At 35.9% G+C, this 24,519-nt stretch overlaps 1 protein-coding gene and 1 pseudogene across 1 annotated transcript in view; both read left to right on the forward strand.

The window, feature by feature from the left end:
• Positions 1–3,591, forward strand: part of LOC130246957 (RNA cytosine-C(5)-methyltransferase NSUN2-like) — a 53,232-nt gene extending 49,641 nt beyond the window's left edge. Inside the window, exon 19 of the mRNA XM_056480125.1 lies at positions 2,874–3,591. Within this exon, the coding sequence (XP_056336100.1) occupies positions 2,874–3,183 (310 nt within the window). The 3' untranslated portion in view covers positions 3,184–3,591. The remainder of the gene's footprint in view (positions 1–2,873) is intronic.
• Positions 3,592–8,842: 5,251 nt separating this feature from the next.
• LOC130246310 (RNA cytosine-C(5)-methyltransferase NSUN2-like) overlaps positions 8,843–24,519 on the forward strand; it is a 49,671-nt pseudogene continuing 33,994 nt past the window's right edge.

Here is a 24,519-nt window from a genome sequence, read left to right on the forward strand (position 1 = left end):
CTCAGGTTATAGTAACCACAGCGGAATGAACCGCCAACTTATCCAGCACGTTTTTTACGCAGCGAATGCCCTTCCAGCCTGGGAACCAATCACACACACATACACTACGGCCAATTTAGCCTACCCAATTCACCTATAGCGCGTGTCTTTGGACTTGTGGGGGAAACCGGAGCACCCGGAGGAAACCCACGTGAACACAGGGAAAACATACAAACTCCACACAGAAACACCAACTGACCCAGCCGAGGCTTGAACCAGCGACCTTGTTATGAGGCGAACGTGCTACCCACTGTGCCACCGCGTCACCCTATAGTAGTAACTGTAAATAATAATAACCAAGTAATAACGGTTGTTTTCAACGTTATATGAAATGACTGTTTTTCCCAGAAATTCTTTAATTTAAGACAAGCCACTAGGTTTTATATCCAAAACATCATTACTTGAATATTCGTTTTGAGCTAGACAACATGTCTAAATTAGCCCCACAGCATCATGGGAATGTATAAATATGTCAGTTTATTTCCTCATTAATTCGAGCCCCCATAAAGCACTTACGCTCACGTTGACGTGCGTGTGTGTACTTGTTATTCACAGTTTCCTCATAGTGAGTGACACGAGCCGTGAGCAGCTCTGATGTCACAGTGATTAGTGGCGCGTGGCGCTGCGTGTCATCGTTTTCTGCTGGCTCCCCCACATGAAAACATGACGGCTCGTTCCAGCACAGTGTGCCTGATCATCTTTCACTCTCTTTTTCCATCCATCTGATCACAGGCGCTCTTAAAGTGGCCCAACCACCACCGGCGTCACACACCACAAGGGTTCTTGGCGCTGTCTGTGCTGTGGCTGATCAATAATTTGCTCATTTTCCTTCCCCCTTCTTCTGTCTTGCCATCTCCTCTCATCCTCCTCCCCGTCACTCAGTCCTGCGCTGGCTCTTTTTCCTCTTGTATTGGGTTTTTGTTTAATTTATTAGGATTAGAATGTGTTAGGACAGAGACAATCCACATCAATAATGCATACATTTACAAGTGCCAGAATTAGCCAAAAAGGCTGATCTGCAAAACATATCTAAAATATAAATACATGCATATATACTCATAAATACATATACATGTCCCCAATGCAAATATGCGTAAATCTTGAAGTTTAAAGAAACACTCCACTTTTTGGGGGGAATTTTACAAGTCACTTTTAGCTTAGCTTAGCATAAGTCATTGAAATGGATTAGACCATTAGCATCTTGTGCAAAAGCAAAACAAAAATAGCAAAAATAGTTTAGATATTTAGAAAAAAATGAGTTTTCTGTAGTTGCATTGCATAATATTAATGCACTCGCTGCAGCCATGGTAAGACAGTATTATTAAGCTAGAACAAGAGTTCCTCGCCTGATCTAGAAACAGCAGCTTTTCATTTTTTGTCAGTTATGTTAATGTGACTAAGAAAAGTCGAGCTTTAAATAGCAAAATTATTAAGATTTTATTATTTTGAGTGAGATACTAGTGATCTAATCCAATTTAATTCATGCTAAGTGAAGTTTATTTATGAACTATTTTCGAGTGGATCACATGCTTATGATTGACCACAGCTGGTCCTGTATTAGCCGTCACATGATTTACTAATCAGATGAATCCAAATTACTATAAATAGCCAGATTTTCTTACCTAGTAATCTTAATCTTTACCATTCCCCCAACCCCCCTCCTCTCCCTCTTTCCTAGATTAATCTGGGACAGGGAAGCACGGCGGCTCAGTGGTTAGCACTGTCGTCTCACAGCAAGCATGTCACTGGTTCGAGGTCAGGCTAGACCAGTTGGCATCTCTGTGTGGAGTTTACATGTTCTCCCAGTGTTCGTGTGGGTTTATAGGTGAATTGAATTAACCAAATTGGTGAGCATTTAGTACTAAGCTTTCAATGCACAAACTCTTAACAATCAAAGAACCGGCTGAAATCATGAAATCAGGGAAGTTCTCGAGACCCACCTGAGCTCAGACTCCCCTCTCGGCCTGCGAAACGGGAGGGAGCCCAGGGCTCAAGGATTTTCTCAGAGCTTTCTCCTGGGACAGCATGTCAAACGCGCCTTATTATCAATCATCAGCTAAGTGTGAACTCTTAAATGTTAGATTTAGTATTAATACTTATTTTGATTCAACATTAACCACCGCTTTTATGTTTTACAATTTAAAGGGCTGATTCATCCAAAAAAAATAAATGTTAGACTTGTTCCACACACATTTAAGTTTTTTTGCTTTGAGCATGAAGATATTTCGAAGAATGTAGGAAACCTTCTTTAGTGAATATCATCTTTAATGTTCAACAGAACAAAAACATCCTCTAACAGGTGAGTCAATTGTGAGTAAATATATCTGAGATGTAGTTCCAGGCACCAGTTCCACGGTTATAATATTCACTACTCACTACTCTTGAGTACTTTTAAAAGGGCTCATTTTTACTTCTACTTTGAGTAACATTTACTACACATACTTTTACTTTGCTTGCACTACAATTTTGGGCAAGTATTGCTACTTTGCTCGAGTGATTTTATTATTATTATTTTTTTTTTAGTATTCTTTCCACCACTGCTCATCTGTTCTTACTCTTGTTTAATCATTGCTATGGCTGAACACCATGTAATGTCAACTACAGCAGTAAGCCTGCTTTAGACTGACGTTGAGAAGTGAACTTAAAATAATTTAAGATCTGTAAAAAACAATTAAATGGTTTGCAACCGTTCAATAGTTTATCATGTTGAAGTCTTTACTTAATGACTGCAAAATTCAGCATTTTCACATACAATTTTTACATTTGGATTGAATCTGTGAATACCCCGACATTTAAATTCTGAGACAGTTTAACTCTTTTTCTCATCTCTCCAGGGATCTCGAGGCTCCTCAGTGCCCGATAGATTTGTGTGGATGGAGGGGCAAAACATCCATCAGGGCTTTCGTCTCACGTAATGAGCGTCTCCATTACCTCCGTATGGTGGGAGTGGAAGTGTTTCGCGACAAACAGGGCAAGAGGAACGACGGTCAAACTGAAACCCAGGAAGGAAGCACTGAAGATGCTGAGGGCCAAGAGGTGGATCTTGTGGAACAGGAAGGTGCAGAAACGGAGAAAAACTCTTCAGGGTCAAATGCTAATGACACAGAACTTGCTAGCAGCACTTGTAATGGGCCTACGAGTTAGTTAGCTTATGGATTAGCATGGGTCAGGAAAAAACATGAGGCCTGATTTGGAAACAAAAGTAATTTTATTTTATCAGAACATTTTTTTAAATATTGATTAAAGCATTTGCTGTTTGATATGTTTTTTTTATCATTTTGTTTTTATTCTTGTTTGTTCAGAGTCTAAAAGCTGGACTCCAGTTCGGTCCTACAATTTATTTAGTTGGTAACACTTTACAGTAAGGTTTTATTAGTTTATTGTATTTACGATTATATCCAAACAATCAACAATACATTTATTACTGTATTTAGTCATCTTTATAAACTGTAATTAATGAACATTTGTGATTTAATACATGCTGTACAAGTATGGTTCGTTTGAAGTTAATTTGAGTAAATCGTTTAAAAAAAAAAACGTCAACCAATGGAACCTTTTTGTAAAGTGTGACCATTTACTTTTACATGATTTCGAAACTGTAAATTCATCCAAATGTATTTTTTGTTATAACACTTGTTATAATAAACTGCATTTGTCCAAATCTCTGATTTGTTTGACACCTTATAAGTTGGAATACTTGTATATCTGCAACATTTCAGTGAGACAAGGAGCTTATTCCCAGCTTATGCCCTTTATCCAGACCCCCGCCCAGTCAAAATTATTGAGATTTTTTATTATTATATACTAATTGTCTAATCCAGTTCAATTCATGCTAAGTGAAGTTTATTTATTAACAAAATTCAAGAGGATCACATGCTTATGATTGACCACGGCTGGTCCTGTGTTAACTATCACATGATTTACAAATCAGATGAATCCAAACTCGCTTTAAATAACCAGATTTTCTATAAATAACCAGATTCCCCCCCCACCCCATGCTAGATAGTAGTTAAAAATCAGTAAATAAATATGGTTGTCTATAGGTTCTGAATATGTCGCCTCCAGGTTGTGTTTCCTCTGACTTGGAGGCTGTGAAAGCTCAGCTATTTGGTTGATTTGCTGGAGTAAAGTGAGGTTTTGTCAGTGCACTGCTGATCTTAGCTTGAATATATTTTCCTGGAAGTTTGTAATAAGTTTTGAAGCCTTTTTTAACCTGGTTGAAATGTTTTGAACTAAATTCCACTGGACTGTGGCTCTCCAGGACAGGTTTGGACACTGCTGGTTTTTTAGACTTGTTCGAAACCCACGATTTGGTCATTGTTATTGTGATGTGTGGCAAAGCAACTCAATTCCATATTAGGCATGGGCTCATGCACCAGCCCTGCTGAAAAAGTGGAGCATGTTATATGACTATAATTTCAATTGAACCCAACTTTCTGTAATTTGCCAGCCATACTGAATATTTGGTTAAAGCCGAATGGATAAATGCAAAAAAAAAAAAAAAAAAAATGCAAAAAGTCTATCTGATGGAAAAAATTAATGAAGAGCTCTACCTTAAGCAGGGGTGGGCAAGTTCAAACATGGAGAGCCACAGTCCTGCAGAGTTTTGTTCCAACTCTAATAAAACACACCCAATGAGATGATCAAGGACTGAGTGTTACTAGAAAAGTATTAAGGTTGGATCAAAGCTCTGCCAAACTTTCCCACCTCTAACCTAGAGCTCTACCTTCTCTCTAACTTTTTATCAAATGGAAAAGCTTCAAACAGGAATTTAAAAGAAATAACTCTTTCTAATGTCACAGAGTCTTGCTAGAACATGACTAATATGAATGATCCTGTGCATATTTCTACCTTCAATTAGTGCTTCAACCCAACTGTATATAATGTGGAAAACACCAAGTATGCGAGTTGAGTACTACGCAATGAATTCATAGTTTCCAGTATGCAAAATACACCCAGATGTCTTTTGCTGCTTCAAGCTGATTTATACTCTACAAGTTTGCTAGTTTGCTTGAGTGCGCGCAACGACTGTGACGTGATTGCAGTGTTTGCGGAGGCTTGCTTTGGGTGCGCATGACATGATTTTGCCTGGCGCAAAAATGTTTGAGACTTGAGCGAACAGTTGGTGTGGCCCCGCTTTTGATTTGAGTTAAATATGAATCACTTTGAAGAGATTTTGTCTGAAATGGGTACGCCTGTACAGACATCTTTATAACCTGTCCATGCATGATCATAGGGATAATCAGATGGCCAATAAATCTTGGCTAGAAATTGCAACAGCAGTGGGAAAGGAAGAAAGTTTTTGTTAAAGTTTAGAAAAACTTGAGGGATAAGTTTGTTGGCAAAAGTGGAGATCCATGTGGTTTTCCAAAACAATTACAGGATATGTTTTTCCACCATTCATAGGTTTTACACTATTATGTTACAATTTAGAATTTAAAACAATTTAATAGTTACAAAACTAAAATGAAGTAACAAATTATTTCTTTGATATCTGGAAAAGAATATTTGAACCTATCGGTTTCATCATAATGGTCAGGAATGTTGGACCATTATTGCCTTTTTGCATAAGTATAGGACAGAAACTAGCCAAACAATAATGTGTGAATTGTTGAGTGGGCTAAATAAAAAGACTAGTTAGTGTACTTTTATTATTACTATTATTTTTCTTTTCGTAATAATAATATATATTTGTAGAGCAGGGGTGTCCAAACTCGGTCCTGGAGGGCCGGTGTCCTGCAGATTTTAGCTCCAACTTGCCTCAACACACCTGCACGGATGTTTCTAGAAAGCCTAGTAAGTGCTTGATTAGCTAGCCCAGGTGTGTCTGATTGGGGTTGGAACTAAACTTTGCAGGACACCGGCCCTCCAGGACCGAGCTTGGACATGCCTGTTGTAGAGCAACCCATGTTCTGTTGTCAGTAATATTTTAATAAACTATAATAGGTAGAACGGTCTGAGATATGAACAAAAGCAAGTGATGGTTGATTAAAAAAAAATCTTGAATGGTTATAAAAATCTTTATAATCATTAAAATAACTGAAAAAATAATTAGTTCAAAAATATTGAACGATATTAATTATATGATGTAGTTCCAGAAACTTCCTACTTCTCTGTTTATCCGTCTGATTTTACGGTCTGTTTCTTTTGACCGCCCTTTGTTGTTAAAGAATAGCACAACGGCGAACGTGTCAAGTATAAAGCCTTGCCCGTTCCGTGAGGTGCATGCGCAGTCAGCGGCGCTAGGTGAAAGTATAAATCAGCCTTCATGGTGAGATTCTGAAGAGTGTAACTGATGGACGCTTTATCACCTCATCATATGTTTCCCCATAAAGATGATTTGAAAATTACAGTGAAAAAATGCAACTGATGCCTTTGTTGATAAAGCATGGAAGATTTAGTGCATCAGAATCTTTGTTCGTCACCTATTCATACTATATAATCTTTTTAAATTGCCACAGTGTAGGTGACAAACAAGGGATGTCCTGATCAGTTTTTTTTTTTTGCCCTTGAGTCCGAGTCATTGGATTTTGAGAATCTACCGAAACCCAATCTGATACTTCTATAATACATGAAAAAAGAATAAAGAAACAGATCCAGGATATTCCTTATTTTTTATTTAGTTCACCTTATTTTAACATTCAACAACTCCGTTAACAAACAGAGAACTTCTGTGAGGTAGCTTGAAAAATCAAGAAATAAATAACTTAAATTCTTCACTTTTGGACTTTAGTGCAACAGTAAATATAAAATAAAAGCAAATAGCACCTCAACTTAAAATACCCTGCAGGCAATCCCAAGTTTACATATCTCACAGTTTGCGATGGCACTGTTGTCGTCATCAACTTGATAATACCTTCAGTCCACAGACATACTCGCGCTGTCCGCTTCAAGCTGTTTCCGTGTTCTACTTTGCTGGCATTTAACCAATAGCGTCTCTGCAACAAAGTGATGTCATGCCGCATGTGTTGCTGTTTCTGTGTCAAGTCAAGAATGAGGTCAAACTCTCTTGATGCAATCCACTGTGGATTTTAAGGTGCGTTTAGGATCATTATCCATTTGTAGAAGCCATCCTCTCTTTAACGTCAGCTTTTTCACACATGGCATCAAGTTACCATCCAAAATTTGCTGAAATGTTATTGAATCCATTTTTCCTTCTATTCGTGAAATGTTCCTTGTTTGGGGATGATCCACCCCATGCTTAACAGTTGGACAGGTTCTTTTCATTAAATTCTCTGCCCTTTCTTTTCCAAATGTACCTTTGCTCATTCCGGCCTAATAGTTCTGTTTGAACCTCATTGGTCACAGAACTTGTTTCCGAAATGCGTCAGGCTTGTCTATATGTTCATTTGCAAAGTTCAAATGCCGATGTTTGTGGTGAGGATGCAGAATAGTTTTTTTTTGATGACTCTTCCATGAAGACCATATTTATATACCATAAGTATCTCTTTAGTGGAATAGTGTACCACAGCTCCAGTCTGCCATCTTCTGGAGGGATTGTGCAGTCAAACGTGGGTATGCTCATTCACAGACCTAAAAATGATATTTTCACTCTATTATGGTTCAACTTTGGAGTAACTACAAATTACATGTTCTGTGGCTCCTGTTCAACTATAGATCAAACTGTATTGCACATCCTGGGATGTGATTATAGCGAATGCAAACATTGCAATATCAATGCTGTAGCGATATATTGTGCAGCCCTTATAGAGAGCATTAAAATGAATGAATGTGCGAATATAAAATCAACTTTACCTAAATGAATTAAAAAATGTATTACAGCCATTGAAAGTCAGGGATTTTTTTTATTTTTTTTTTTGTCCAATTCATAGAATATAATTTTTTGTTTTGTGTGTGTGTTTGTCTCTTTATATTTTGGTTTCCATTTATTAAAATGTAACTCTTCTATTATGTATATGTTTCAGCCTATTGTTCTCGTTAGGCTATTTTCAGTTCCATTTTATTTTTTTTACGCTCTTCAACCTGCAGTCACCAACTAACGCTAACATGCTGGTATTGTATACATTTTAAGAGATTTGGCTTTAAAATGACCACTTCAAAGACTGGGAAAATAAAAAGTAGATGAAAAAAAAATTAGAAAAGGTAAAGTATTACTATCAAGCTGTCAGAGGGAGCCATGCTAACAAATAGTACATCCTTTTTTTTATCTGAGGTAAATTGTCATTTGTTGTTCTAATAAAGGCTGTTAAAGACAAGAATTTTTTTATTTTTTTAATCTTTTAATATGCAAAGCGGTTTGTTTTTCTGTTCATTTGATGTCATAGAAATGTGGCTTTTTAGTCAGTAAAAGCAAAGTCCTTTTAAGGCAAGTCATTTCGCTCCATCTTTAAAATGCCTCACGGGCAGTGTGCTTGGGCATTCTGTCTGAATGGGGAAAATTGCTTCCCAAGCTCATGATTAAATTTCATATTAGGAATCACCAATAAAATTAAACAACAACTATGTCTTCAGTTTCATTTCTAAACGTTCTTATCACACACAATCTGCAGAAATTCTAGGCTATTCTGAGCCCCTCCCACTGTGATTCGTCAGTCTACAGCGATCGCTGATTGGCTCCTGTACTAGAAGGCGAGGCTTCATTCGCCATGTTGACAGTTACGCTTTTCCCTATTCAAAACTATACAAGTGACGCGCATACTTGCCAACACTCCCCTTTTTACCCGGGAGTCTCCCGTATTTCAGACCCTCGGCAAACTCCCGGATTTACACCCTTCCCCCAGCTCCTCAGCTTTTTGGTACAGTCCGGCCAGCTTTTTGGTACAGTCCCACATTTTGAGTACTAATGATTATGTAAGTTGTCATAAAAGTGTTATAAGCAATGAACCACCCTAACCAGCTACATGGTGTATCACAACTTTTTATTTGACACAAAGACGTGTATGAAAATTTAAGTAATGGTATGAAATGGTGTACTTAACAGCATTAGACGTGTTTTGGTGTCCAGTAACACTCTATATTGCTGTAATGTGCAATTTTGTTATTATTGGTCCTTTAAAATGCCATGAATATTTTTTCTCTATTTATTTAACAGACAGATTTGTTAACAGATTTAACGGTGAACTTCAGAAATTTAGCCATCTTTTCAATTTTTTTTTAAAGTTGCTAAACAGATGCTATAGAAGTCAATGGTAACAGGTTTTCAGCATACAAAACATACAAAATACCTTCTTATGTGATCAACTAAAGAAAGAAACTCAGAGGTTGGAAACGCGTAAAGGGAGAGTAAATGATTACCCAATATTCTATTTTGGGTGAACTATTTCTTTAAACGGTGATAAAGGTTTCAGTAATTATCGTGTCATGGAAAATCGGATTGTTACATGCCTAAACATCAATTAAAATTGAAAAAACTCCGCTCCCGAAGCATTGGGAATTTCACACTCAGATTAAAAATGGAGAAACATCAAGCAGTCTACTGAATAAAAAGCATTAATATATTTCAAGCTCATTGCAAAAGCACAAAGCTTTACTTATTGATGACCTTCATTGATTTTTCAGAGGATGATAGTTTTTCTAATTATGACCTTTTATTCTTTCATCCTCTGTAATCAGTCATGCGAAAGAAATCCTTCATACCCTCAAAGAGAAATACTTCAAGGAGGTTCAAGATCTTGAGGTCGATGGGCAGAAAATTGAGGCTCCTCAGCCCTTAAGTTGGTAAGATTAGTTAAAAATGTAGGTTATTTTTGAATATCCGTGTAATTCTGTGTTACAAAGTACTTCAGACTTGATCTTTAGCCTTTCCATGCTGTTGTAGGTATCCCGATGAACTGGCATGGCATACAAATCTGAGCAGAAAGATCCTCCGCAAATCTCCCCTTCTGGAGAAATTCCACCAGTTCTTGGTCAGCGAAACTGAATCGGTAAATAAAAATTGTTGTCTTTTGTCTTTTTTAACACTAACAGTAAATTTGTACCTTTTTCTCTTGGATATGTTTGATATATATATATTATAGTAATACTCATCAAATTCAATAATAATTCAAATCCTAATTCAAAAGCTTTACCGCTGAAAAAAAATCTAACTTTGACATTTTAATGTAAAAACTTCCCTGTAGTTGGTGGTTCAGTGTGTAACTTAATATCATCAATATTGTTTTAAATATTGCAATGTTAGAAAGGTTTGTGATGTCAGCTTAAAATTTGGACCTCAACTGTGTTATATATATTTTGACTTTGATTTAGATTTTTTTTTCTTATATTGAAGTTTTTTGTTTAGGTAAAGAATGTACAGAGCAGTATATTTTCCTCTTGTTAACATAACGAACACACACATAACAGAAGTAGTGACAAACACCATTAAAAAGAATCTGATAATAGAGATTTAGATGATTGTACACATTCTGCAATGTCAGTACTCAAGGTAAACAGTCGAGGAATGTTATTAATATGCCACTATATGCTTTTTGCAGTGTCAACATGGTGTCATTATGACTTACAATTAGAATTACACATCTAAAATCTGGCAGCTCTTCTGTGTGAATGTTTTTACTCTGACATCTGATGTCGAAAGACTGAACATAAAATTAAACCAAAGATTTACTAGTTAAAGAAGGCAGAGCCTCAGAGCAACACCCACTTATTACAGAGTTGGCACTCACCAATAGCAGATGAATTTGACCCATTGTTTTTTCTGAAATTAACCTTTTCTTGTAATTTTTTGTTTTGCGCGGTTAGCAACGAATAGCACTATTTTGCCCCACTTTTGGTGTGTTTTTTTTTTTTGTTTTTAATGTCTCATACAAAAGAGAATGGCAAAATTACCAGTTAGGTAAATTGATAATCTCACTATCCAACCAAAATTACAGAACTGAGTGGCATCCCAGTTTGTTTTCTGATCACAATATATATCAATATAATAAAATTGTTACATTGGGGCATTTAGGCTCCCTAAATGACTCCCTTACATCATTTAAAAGTGACTCGTATCCGATGTCTGTATTTACTCTGACACACAAAGTCAGGAAAAAAAAGAGTGGGCACTGACTGACAGCTGTGATGATGAGTGCTCATTTCTCCATTCCTTTATTTACATCTGTTTACAGGGTTTAATTGTTTTATTTACTTTTTGACAAGTTGTTTAGCTATACTTTAGGACAGAAAAGTTCTCATTTGGCCATCTTCTTTTAATCAAGATTATTTTGAACTATTGTCTTGTCAATGGCGTGAAGTTAATCTATGCAGTTTTAGCTATATTAGTTTATATTGTTTACGCGATGGATGTTCTCGTTAATATGCTTAAATGCATTAACTTGTGCTACTTGTACATGACAATATGAAAGCTTTTTTTGTCTTTGTATATGAGATTTAAATTATGGGACTCAAGTAGATATTGGTTTTGAAATGAAAGTCAGAGATTGCATCATTCATTACTATTTTTAACAATGTGCCACTCGCATTGACAGGTGAAAATTCGATTTACCCTACACTGCAAGACATGAGAGCACGTATCTGATTCATATCAGATACATTTCTACATATGTACAGTAGATCGGAATCCATGTGATTTTTATTTTTTTTTATTTTTTTTATTTTATTTTTTTTTTTCTTGTTTGTATCCAATCTGCCACATGGGAGAAAAAAAATCAGAATTGGGTCACTTGAACTCTGCAGTGTAGATGCCTTTGTAGATGTAATGTAGATGCCTTTGTGTTTAGATTACTTTATTTCGTACAGTATGCCATATCAAATATAAATGTTTAGTGCAGTACATGTAATTTACTTTTACATGTATTGTATTGTTTTTTTACCCTTTCACATGAGCGTTTTCAACCATTATGATTTGTGCATTTTCTGATCTTTTCTCAATAAGTGGAGTAATAGTTAACAGGTAAATAATAATTTTAATTGACCTATAGTGTGTATTAATTTTATTCCATCAGGGAAATATTAGCAGACAGGAAGCAGTCAGTATGATTCCTCCTCTTCTACTGAAAATTGAGCCTCAACATAAGGTACGTTTTAAACAACATCATTAGATTATTTGAATACCAGGTGGATCTTTCCTATTTTTATTTTTTATTTTTTGTATGTCGTTTGTCTCATCCGTCGTCTTCATGAATTCATATATCTAGATTCTGGACATGTGTGCAGCTCCAGGATCAAAGACGGCTCAACTAATAGAGATGCTTCACTCTGACATGGATGTGCCTTTCCCCGGTAAACCTTTATTATTAGTTCTTTTATGATAAAGTCAATACTGATGTCTGATTTTAAAATCTTATATTTATCCTCATTTCTTCTGTGTTCTTCAGAGGGTTTTGTAATTGCCAACGATGTGGATAACAAGCGATGTTACTTGCTGGTTCATCAGGCCAAAAGATTAAACAGTCCCTGTATTATGGTGGTCAACCATGACGCCTCTAGCATTCCACGTCTGCACTTTGATAACAATGGGAAAAAGACATCCTGTTTTATGACCGAATCCTATGTGATGTACCTTGCAGGTGAGGAATCTTCTTTTAGACCCCAACTGTGTTTTAACGAGTCTCTTTTCACCTTATTCTGCAATGTTGGATGAGCTCTTTTTTTATATTATTATTTTAATTATTTATTTACTTCTAATTTATTTGCCACTAGGGAAAAATAAACAACTGTGTTTGACAGAACATAAAAATAGTATTTTAAAAAATATTTGCTACATCAAGACCTGAAGTGTCAAGATAATTGGGTTTCAATGGCTGCACCTAATCTTAAGTGGGGGAAAAAGGGGAAAAAGCTTAATATTTAGCGTTGGGTGGTTCTTAAATGATTCCTTAATTTTGAACAAATCTTTTATGTGATGTTGTGGAAAAATATTCTAAGTCTCTAAGTCAAAATTCTCAAAAAATGACAGTCTGAGATCTCCGAAGTCTTTAGACAAAGCAGTTTATTGTTACAGCATCAGTAACAACAGAGACAGGTTGTTCGAGTGTCTGCCGAATATAGCCTAGCACACAGTTTAAATACATTTCTGACCTTAATATTCCAGCCAAATATACACATTACACACCTCCATCGGCTTCTTCGCTAAGGGGAGCTTAAATCTCTCAGGTGCCCACCTCTAATAAAGTCTCAGGGTCTTTCAGGGGTCTTACCTATGTCCAGATAAGGTCTTTCCTTCCCGTTTCAAATATGATGACTCAGCTAAAAAACAATGCTCAGCAATACATCTTGTTCACTGTCCGCTGAGCTGTCAACTATAAGTTCAGCTGAAGTTCACAGGTACTCATATTTTTTTAGAAGTCATTACAAATGAGTGTGGGTGCATGTGCAGGTGTGCCTTATCATGAGTTACAGAACAGAACGTAGGTGTCCTTATGGCCTTGCTTCCATAAATCTACACTCATTGTGACATTAATGCTGCTCTTCTAATTTCTCTTCTCATCTCTGACTGCATTTACACAGGGTGACCTTTTTTTTATTTATCAAAGCACACATACCTGATAATAATGCCACAGGTATGGGTAATAATACATAGATAATAATTATAGTAATATTGAAATCACTCAAGCATATAAATGAGAGTAATACATTCATCTGAAATTCATCAAGACGCAATGAATTCCCCAACAGTGACTAGAGAACGACAAGTCCTCTCAGGGAGTTATCCGTTCATTTGCACATGCCCACATTTGTGCAGGTGGAGGAAAAGAATAGTTAATTTTTCTGGTAGATTAGTTCATTTTTCATTCATCACGTAAAAGATGGAAGTCAGTCATATGCAGTCAGAGCCGGAAAAAGATTTGATCCGTTCATTTCTTGAGTCTTCGGTTATGAGTCCTCTTTCTTTACATGCTGTGACGTGACAAATGACTGAAAAACCAGAAGACTCGAAAGGTGAACTAATCATGGGTGTTTTCCGGCTTAGACTGTGCGCATTGGTTAAGATTATATGGGACTGTCAGTGTCAGGTGAACGAACAACTCAAATTTGAAGACATGTCAGATAAGGTGATTAGATTTAATCATAGACAAAACACCAGGTAAACAATGAAGGCTTATTTTCTTTCTTGGGATAGTAGCATTCTGACTTGTTATTCCTTGTTTGTAAGTATGATCAATGTTTGGGCTAGTTTTAGATGTGTATGGAAGCATCTCGTAACATTTTAATGTTATTTTGGCATATTGAAAGAAATTAACGAAAGGACTTGAAAAAAAGGTTTGTTCATTTCGGTGAACGAGACTCAGAGGTTTAAGTCAGTAAAATGATCTAAACTTCCCATCACTAATATTTAGAATAGATTAAAAACTAGGGATGCACTGATACCATTTTTATTGATCCCATCCCGATACCAAAATTCTGAGTATCGACGATACAGATTTTTAATTTTTTTTTAAAAACATAATACAGTTTCTATAGTTCTGGTGATAAACCCAAATAATATATCTTGTTTAGTAAAAATAACAGACCTATAGGCCTACTGACTTAATTTTGTACAATTTAAACAAGAAGAGGTGAAGTTCAAAACAAGGTCCTCTTGTGTCCTACGCACAGCCCTCAAGTATCTGCAAACACTTACAAAAGTTAGCAGCACAAAGGGAAGAATTCAGTGCGTTGAGGATCTGTCCAATGTGTTGTTGAGGCTTTTCTAATTTAAAATTTCAGGTAGGCCTACTTTGTGTGTGAAGAGCTGGTATCAAACCCTCTCTAGTCCAGTGTTGTGAATGCGATCTGCTGATCTAACAGACACACCGCAACTGTGATTTTTAGATTTAGCTGATTTAGAAACCGCAATGAACTCCTTGTTGCAGGTCAAAATAAACCCATTTAATGCAAAACAATGCATCTCCACTGATTACTTATATTAATAGGAAAAATAGTCTTAGAGAAAGTTTTTCGTGTTGTCATAAACCGAACATGAATTTAATCACTTGAATATTCATCTGTAATTAATATTAAACTATAGAATGGCTTCAGAACATTTGGGACATAGTAGCATGACAACTTTCAAGGCTTTTGTTGGCTCATAAATTACACCGAATATAGCACACGCTCAAGATCGGATTTAGGCCGGTACCAAATGGCCGAAATCCGATCCTGCAAAACCATGCGTTATCGAACCAATATCCGATCCAAGTATCGGCATCAGTGCATCCCTATTTAAAAAGGAAAAAAAATGTAAGTAGCTGTATAGTTGTAGTACAAAATTTTATAAATAGTTATTGAAGAGAGAGGTCATCCGAAAATCAAAACTGTCGCTATTTACTCGTTCTTCACTTTTCATCTGTTAAATACCAAAGATATTTTGAAGAATCCTGAAAACCATTAGTCAATGACCTCCATATTTGTTTAATAATTTTTTTTATCTAAAATGTTTTTGTTGTGGAAAAAGTCAACTAAAATACATGCTTATGATGTTTGTATAGGCTGATGGTTGTATAATAATATATAATATAATAATAATATATATAATATATATATATATTATATATATATATTATATATATATATATATATATATAATTGCTCGTATATTTGCAATATTATGCAATTTATTGCAATGTGTGCAATTTATGCAAGCTTATTTTTTTAATGCTAAATCTGAGATAAATATTAAAAAAGTTACATTTAAATAAAGATATATAAAAACAAAATGCAGCAAAAAAAGTCAAAATCAAAACATTATTACATACTACAATATACAATACTAAAATAAAAAAATCGTTTTTTGGTCTTCATCATATTAGCCATAAGGTCCAAAGTGGTAAATAGCTTGGTTGTCTGTTTTAAAGGTGTAACTAACATTAGAAATGAATTTTTGTATTTGGATGAGCTAGTTTGGCTTTCGGGAAGCCTATGCACCATCTGTAATGTAGTGTTGATCTAAAACCTCCCGCAAGCTGTTTTCAGTGTGATTACTGGTTGCTTAAAATGTCATTCACTTCCTGTCTGAATGAACATGAGCCAAAATTAGAAAATAAACTTTAGAAAAAGTAGATTTGTCTTCTTGTTTGGCTTGGTTAGACCATCTTTTTGTGTGTTGTCAAACTCAATGCAGGAGCAAATTACTCTCTTGTACACAGATATGCAGTTGTTCTTATTATCAAAGCATAGGAATCACAGTTTCAGAGACACACCACCAGAACTCTGTTTTCACTCAAGCACTGAATCAATTCCCAGCATGTAACATCATATAGTAGAGTTTATAGTTGGTGGAGTCTATACTTGGCCTGCAGCAGATTCAGGTGCCAAACACAACACAGTCTACTCCGTACCAGTAGGCCAAACATCCCACGCACACACGCATACATACACTGTGGTCAGCCTGTCTAAACATTTCTCTCCATTGATGAAATGATTTGAAGTGGATTTAAAGATGTAATTATGGCTTATGTTATTGCCACATATGAATGTAATTTATTTCTGAATAGCACTTTTATTTGATACAAAATGTGCTGCTTTTTAACCAACACTGATGTCATTTATTTATAAAAATGTGATCTCGTATGACCGCAGGAGAGTGTTTCAAGTTATATAGTATGGTTTTAAATGACTCAAAGTTGGTATGATTGTATTTTGCTCAGCGGGTATGGCTTAACCCTTAAACTGCCCGCTCTACCAAATGGTTGATCATATTTTGACTGTTTTAAATAATGACTGTTAAAGTCATTTAAAAAATGACTGTTTTAAATAATGGATTACACACACTGCATTGTTGCTTTACAAAAAAATCAAACAAACATAATCGTGTTGCACTACTACACTTGTTTTTGGTTTTATTGTTAAAATGAAACCCAAGAATACATGTGAAATATCATACCTTAAGAAATAAAAGATGATTTAGTATTCAAAATGTTTTATTTTGATTAAGTAAATTGGTTTTACACGGCATATTTTCAGATTTTTTTTGTAGTATATGTATTAAATCTGGTACTTTTACCATAAATTGACATATCTACCATTTGGTAGTGGTTAATATTTTAGAAATTATGGGATGTTTTGAAAAAGAATGCATTGAGTGTGTTAACTAGCGACATTAGGAGTTAAGAAATGAAATCCAAGTGTTTTTTTTTTTTCTTGGTGGGGCAGTTAAAGGGTTAAAGAGACACGAAATGATCTGAAATGGGTTTGCATTAAAGTGAACATTAAAATCAGCACCTTTATATCTGCAGTGGAGACGGAACCATGAGGAAGAACATTGATGTGTGGAAAAAATGGACAACCAGCAACAGCCTGCATCTCCATGGGTAAGAGTAGTACTACTGTTGATTTGGTGGTTGATATGGTTGTGTGTTATTACTATTAGACATGCACCAATAGGATTTTTTTCTTGTTTTTTACCGATACAGAATTTATTTTTCTAAACTTTTGACCAATTATTCATATTGATCACAGCGTTATTTTTTTCTGCATTAAATTCATTTTACTGAACAATGATTGGACCCATTAAACATTTAAGTTTTTCAACATTTTAAGAGAAGCTAAGATAAAGTACAATATCACAATCTTCAAAGAGGATTTTTAGGGGTGTGAACCTACAGTGGTCTCACGGTTCGGTTATGATTATCATGTCATCTATTCAGTTCAATGCGTTATCACGGTGACAATGCTTTCCATCGACAATTATGTTTTTCTTCACAACACAATTTGTTATTAAAATCTATAAATATTTACGTATTATTTGTAACACAGTTTTGTCCTTTAATACAAGCAGTCAGATATATGAACTTGCCTTTTCATTTTACCTGCTCGAAGAATACACGGTTTTTGAATGTATCAAACAAAACTCAAATACTGTCACAGAAAACAACATGAGCATTTGAAGCAAATATACTAATGTAAATATTATTCCACTTGCTTTTTGAGCGCTGTTGAGGGTGTTCTTACACCCCTATGATTAGTCATTGTGTTCACCGCTCAACAGAAATGGCTGTGATTGGCTCTAAACTGTCAGCGCTGTTCACCGATGAGTGACATGGACAATGAAGAACATCCAAAGTCTATGTATTTAACAGCTGAGAGGAGAGGAAAAGTTACCTCATGAAGACGCCAGCTGGTCAAAGGTCTAAGTGAGAGAGAGAGAGAGAGAGAGAAAGAAGCAGAGGAGTTTTACAGCTTTCATCTCGCCCTAGCAGTGAACTAGCGGCTCATGGGTTCTGCTACCTTCTTCAGTGCCAGTGGAAACCTGTCCAGCAAACTCACAAGCAGTGAATTGTGCACAGTTATCTGCTTTTTAAGTAGTTGGAGTGTGTTTATTTACTCTCCCTCGCCTCCTTTGCCATGGTATTCTACAGCATATGAGACGAATGATGTCAGTATGCAATAACTGGTTATGATCTATTACTGAACCGATACCGAACTGTCTGTATCACGGTGCATCGAAGAAATAATTAATTTTGACACCTCTAGGGATTTTTATTATGCATTTCTTCCATATAATTTAATAAACCATCAGTTACATTGATTTATTATTGCCAATATCTTTAAATGAATTCACAACACCCGACACATTTGTGCATCCCTAATTGCATCATCTAAAGTACGGTGCCTTTAGAAAATCATCATACCCCTTAATTAAATAATTGCTTTAATAATTATGCAGTCTGAAATCAAATCACATTTTATAAAAACGTTTCCATCCGTTGAAATGTTTTTGTATCCTTCTCTTAACCTGTGTGTTTCTACAACTTTATCCTGAAGCTCTTTTGAAAGCATAGATATTTACATTAGATGTCGCCTACCAGGGTTGGAGTGGGAATCCTTTTCAGCCCTGGAGATTCAAGCCTTAGACCGGCCCCCATATAGTCATGACTGTCTATAATAAAATAACAGAGCCAGAGATATGTACATATATCTGTGATCGGGATTTTTCCCGGTGATCGGTATGCAAATATTTTTTTAAATTACGAAAATTATAATTTTACTTCACTTTTCTATATTGATGGTTAAGTGACTGCATCGGCATTGCCATCAAAGAGCATGTGTTTGTGTGCATTGAAATGTATTATCCTTTCTACCTGTTATATTTGATTTAATCTATGTCCTGAAACACACCAGTCCAGCATCTTTAGATTGGCTTCAGATTGATCTCGACTAGTGCGGTTGAATGACTTTTGTCCTGGGAGCACTGTACAAGTGTGACGGCGGTATCGACTCATGCTTAGGGTCTCTATGCGATATCTAGTGTATGTTTTGAAAGGCAAGGCAAGGCAAGGCAAGGCAAGGCAAGTTTATTTATATAGCACATTTCATACACAGTGGCAATTCAAAGTGCTTTACATAAACAGGAATAAAAGAAACAATTATAAGAGAATTAAAAACAAACATAAAAATGGTAAGAATAAAAATAAAATAAAAGCTGATAAAATGTGTTATAAAAGAATTAAAAAGAAGAGAAAAACATAGTAGTCGGACGTAGCACAGTGCTGATTCAGTAAAGGCACAGCTAAACAGATGTGTTTTCAGTCTTGATTTGAATGTGCCTAATGTTGGAGCACATCTGATCATTTCTGGAAGCTGATTCCAGCAACGAGGGGCGTAGTAGCTGAAAGCCGATTCACCCTGCTTTGACTGAACTCTTGGGATTTCTAATCTATTTGATCCTAAAGATCTGAGTGATCTGTTAGGTTTGTATTCAGTGAGCATATCTGTAATGTATTGAGGTCCTAGGCCATTTAGTGATTTATAGACCAGTAATAATACTTTAAAATCTATTCTAAATGTGACTGGGAGCCAGTGTAAAGACCTGAGGACAGGTGTGATGTGCTCTGATTTCCTGGTTCTGGTCAGAATTCTGGCCGCAGCGTTCTGGATGAGCTGCAACTGTCTGACTGTCTTTTTGGGAAGGCCAGTGAGGAGGCCATTACAGTAATCCACCCTGCTGCTGATAAAAGCATGAACAAGTTTCTCTAAGTCTTCACTGGAAACAAAGCATCTAATTCTTGCAATGTTTTTGAGATGATAGTATGCTGATTTACTAACTGCTTTGATATGACTATTGAAACTCAGATCTGACTCCAGAGTCACACCAAGATTCTTGACCTTATGTTTTGTTGTTTGACCCTTAGAGCCAAGGTACGCATTCACCTTGAGAACCTCATCTCTGTTCCCAAACGCAATGACTTCAGTTTTCTCTTTGTTTAACTGAAGAAAGTTTTGGTACATCCAATTGTTAATTTCATCAATGCATTGGCAGAGGGTGTCAATGGGGCTGTAGTCATTAGGCAGTAAGGCTAGGTAGATCTGAGTGTCATCAGCATAGCTGTGGTAGGAGATTTGGTTCTTTCTCATTATTTGGCTCAGAGGGAGCATAAAGGTTGAACAGGAGTGGTGCCAGAATCGAGCCTTGTGGGACTCCACATGTCATGGGTGTCCACCCTGACCTATGGTCACCTATACTGACATAGTAACCTCTTCCTTCAAGGTAAGATCTGAACCATTTGAGGACCGTCCCAGACAGCCCAACCCAGTTTTCCAGCCTATCCAGAAGTATGCTGTGATCGACAGTGTCAAATGCAGCACTGAGATCGAGCAGTACCAGCACTGTTAGTTTGCCTGAATCTGTATTTAGGCGGATGTCATTGATTATCTTTATAAGGGCGCTCTCTGTACTGTGATGTGGTCTGAAACCAGATTGAAAATTGTCCAAACACCCCTTGTAGATTAGGAACTTGTTAACCTGGTTAAAAACAACTTTTTCAATGATTTTGCCAATGAAAGGGAGATTTGAGATGGGCCTGTAATTGCTCAATATGGTGTTATCCAGGTTGCTCTTCTTCAAGAGGGGTTTAACAACTGCAGTTTTAAGTGAGTTAGGAAAAATCCCCGAGAGAAGTGAAGCATTTACCACTTTTAGAAGATCCATTTCTAAGCAGGTCAACACCGTTTTAAAGAATGATGTGGGGAGCGTGTCAAGACTGCAGGTTGATGTTTTCATAACTTGCACGATCTCTTCTAAGATTTTGCCATTAATTGCCATGAAATCGGACATAATGTCTGATTTCTTAAGTTGTGGTTGAGCTAGTCTGACGTCGACACAATTTGGCTGATTGGATGAGCTGATTGCCTTTCTGATATTATTGATCTTGTCAGTAAAGAAATGAGCAAACTCATTACATTTGCTTTCAGAGAGTAGCTCACTGGGAATCCGATGGAGGGGGTTGTGAGTTTCTCTATCGTTGCAAAGAGTTTACGAGCATTGTTTACGTTGCCTGTTTATAAGGCTGAAAAGAAAGTCTGCCTAGCAGTTTTAGTTCCATATTAACTAAAACAGCAGGGTGTAATGTGATTAAGGTCTAAGATTTCACTGGGTATGATGATTTTTCTATTGACCTTATTCTTCAATGCGAAGTGCGTGCGGTTTGCGATTTGTTTTAGAAACTTCCCATTCCGTTTGCCTATGGGAGAAATGACTAGGAGATGATAAACGGCAAAAAACGATCAACTACTTACTCTACAACAAGTGTTTGCATTGACAATACAGACAAAGTAAAATATACAATAAGAAAATATCAGTTTGCAACACCAAGCAGCAAAACGAGCTGTTTTAAACATTTAAAAAATGAATGGAAGTGAATGAGACCGGAAGTTTCGAGCCAAAATGATTCAAATGGCTGCGCCCACTCGTATGCGGAGAATAAGGTGAATAGGCACTATATTGTAAGTGTACATGTAATTAAGTTAGTTGTAGCTTTTAATTTTTTCTGTACTTTTGAATGTGTCCTGTTTAATTTAAATGACATCTTTTTCTGAAGAAAACAATAATGCCAATTATCCATTTCACCATGATCTACAGCAGACACCCTCTTAAAAGTAATTGTCAAATAGTTAAAAAAAATCTGGCTTTGGTATGTTTTAAAATAAGAATCATATGGAAACATTTGAACAGCTTTATTTTAATGAAATACGCAGACCCCAAAAGATTGACTTTAAGCCTTACTAGTCTTTAACTCTTTCATATCTTTAGACCATTAGGTTTTACCCATTGTCAGCAAGAATTTACTTGTACATTTATTCTTTGATTTATTTCTTTTATATAAGTACAGCTCAGGAATACGGTGGCCAGTAGAGCTTAACATGCTGCTGTTTAAGAAAACATGTGCAATTACAAAAAACACCAGCAAATTAAGAAAAGATCTTCATACATGCTGCAAATTCTCACAACACATACACATTAAACATGCTGCATTTTCTTATAACGCAAACAAATTATGAAAACATGCGGCATTTCTCACTACACAAAAAGAACAGAAGAAATGTTCGAGTGGACCCAAAAATGTGACTGACGCCACTGTGACGTGACTATTGCTTAGTGAAGTTGTAGGTGATTTTAAAAGGTGAGGTGTTTTTTTTATTTTTTTATTCCTGTGTCTTTAGTATTTATAAAGCCTAAATAGCCGGCTCCGTCACGTTCTAATGGTCCTCTTGAAACAATTTCTTGTGTTTCCGAGCTATTTGAAATTAATGTGAGAAAATGCAGAGTGTTTTTTGTAAATGTTTGCATTGTAAGAAAATGGATGCGTCTTATTAATGTGTTGCATTGTGATAATTGGCAGCATGTGTGCTGTCAAATGGATAAGATTGTATTTTAATTTGCTGCCGTTTTTGTAATTGCACTTGTTTTCTTAAGTGTTAAGCTCTCTCTGCCAATGTACAGGAAAAAAAATAAGTGTCATTTTACAGAAAATCTATATTTTGATATTTTCACGAAGGTTTTAAGTTAACCAAGAATTTTTACTTTCTGCATTTAGTGAGCTTTCTATACATGTATTGATCATATTCTGTACAATTTAATAATTTTTTTAAATTATACTCAATGCCAACACCTCACCGTAGACCAATACATGTCTATTTTCCTTCTCCATTAGCAGACTAATTAAACAGACTGTTTTAAATCCTTTGATTTGCTAAATATGCACGACTTTGTTAAAGTCACAATGGAGTCTCATACTCTTCTGCAGAGTATACACAATTTTGTTAGCAGTACAGTAGGATTCTGATGTGTCCTAGTGCATTCATTGTCTCATGTCTTAATGCATGATTATTCTTTATGGCTGGAGCTGGAGCTTTTGGCAGCAGCAGTGAATTAGCTGTGATTTGTTGGTGTTTGTTGGAGATGCTTGCATCTATTAGAGGTGTATTTTGTTTGTGTTGCTCTGTCAGCATGGCTCTGTGTATCTCGGTTGTAAAGATGCAGTGGCTGCAGAACAGAGCAGTTTTTTATGTTGTAAGTGTGTGTGTGTGTGTGTGGTGTGTGTGTGTATTAAGTTTAAGTTTAGTCTCTCTGTTTTTAAGGCTTCAGTTGCGGATCGCAGTGCGTGGGGTGGAGCAGCTGGCGTAGGGGGCAGAATGGTTTTACTCCACCTGCTCTCTGAACCCCATCGAGGATGAAGCTGTTATTGCCGCCCTGCTGGAGAAAAGTGAAGGTAAAGGTGTTTGATTGCAATTTAAGCTTGTTTTTCGCCATTCAGTTGATTTGCCATGATTCTAGATGTGTTAAAGTTTATGATTCCCTTTTGTACATCGTGTTACAACAATTTCTTTGTTGTGACTGACAGTTTTATATTGATGTTAACTTTTAACCAGTCAAAAGTTTTAGAATAAGTAAGTTATTTAAAGTATGGTCTCTCACCAACTCTGCGTTTAGTTTGATGCAAAGTAACAGCAAAAACTGTCATTTAAAATAACTTGTTCTGTTTGATTATAATTTATAATTTTGGTTTTAAAGCGAATTTTTAGCATCATTACTCCACTCACATGATTCCTTCGGAAATCATTCTAATAATCTGATTGGCTGGTCAGAAGATCATTGTATTGGGTTATTTTGTCAGTAGCTGGTAGGTTTTTTAATAATAAAATAGAAAGATAGAAATTCCAAGAACAACATTTATATAAAGTAGAAATATTTTGTGACATTTATAAAGTTGTTAGCACTTTTGATCAATTTAATGCATCCTTAATAAATAAGTTTATTAAATATTATTAATTTCTATTATTTCTTTACCAAATAGACCAAGCTTTATTCATCAAACAATCTCAACTGTTTTGTACGCTCCAAGTCTAGGGGAACAGGAAACAACATTGGCTTAATAAATGAAATTAGGTTGTGGGAGGTGGATTTCCCAAACAACAAAAAAAAGCTCATGCAAAAATATTGGTTGACAACCAAACGCGGATGCTCAGTTGAGAGTAATTGAATAGATTTATTATAGAAAAAAAAAAAATAGCTATTTAAATGAGCAACTCTTCATGGTGGACCACAAGCCAAAATAACAAACAAAAGATTCTGCAAAGTAATAACCTAAATTTACCAGTAAATCTTAAAAAAAAAAATACAGGAAGCTGACCTTTTTCAAAATAAAATCAAAAGTAATCAATAAATAGCAGGCCACCCCTACAAGCTCAAACTATCAAAAAGTTGCAAGAAAACTGCACAATTGTACAAGAATAAAGGTTGGTCATCGCCGAGGGGTAGGGGAATCCAGGAGCTCTCCACTCTCAGCAACCATCGCACCACAAATGAGCTCCTTGAAACTTTGC

Source organism: Danio aesculapii, chromosome 19, assembly GCF_903798145.1.
Source record: "Danio aesculapii chromosome 19, fDanAes4.1, whole genome shotgun sequence".
Classification (NCBI taxonomy): Eukaryota; Metazoa; Chordata; class Actinopteri; order Cypriniformes; family Danionidae; genus Danio; species Danio aesculapii.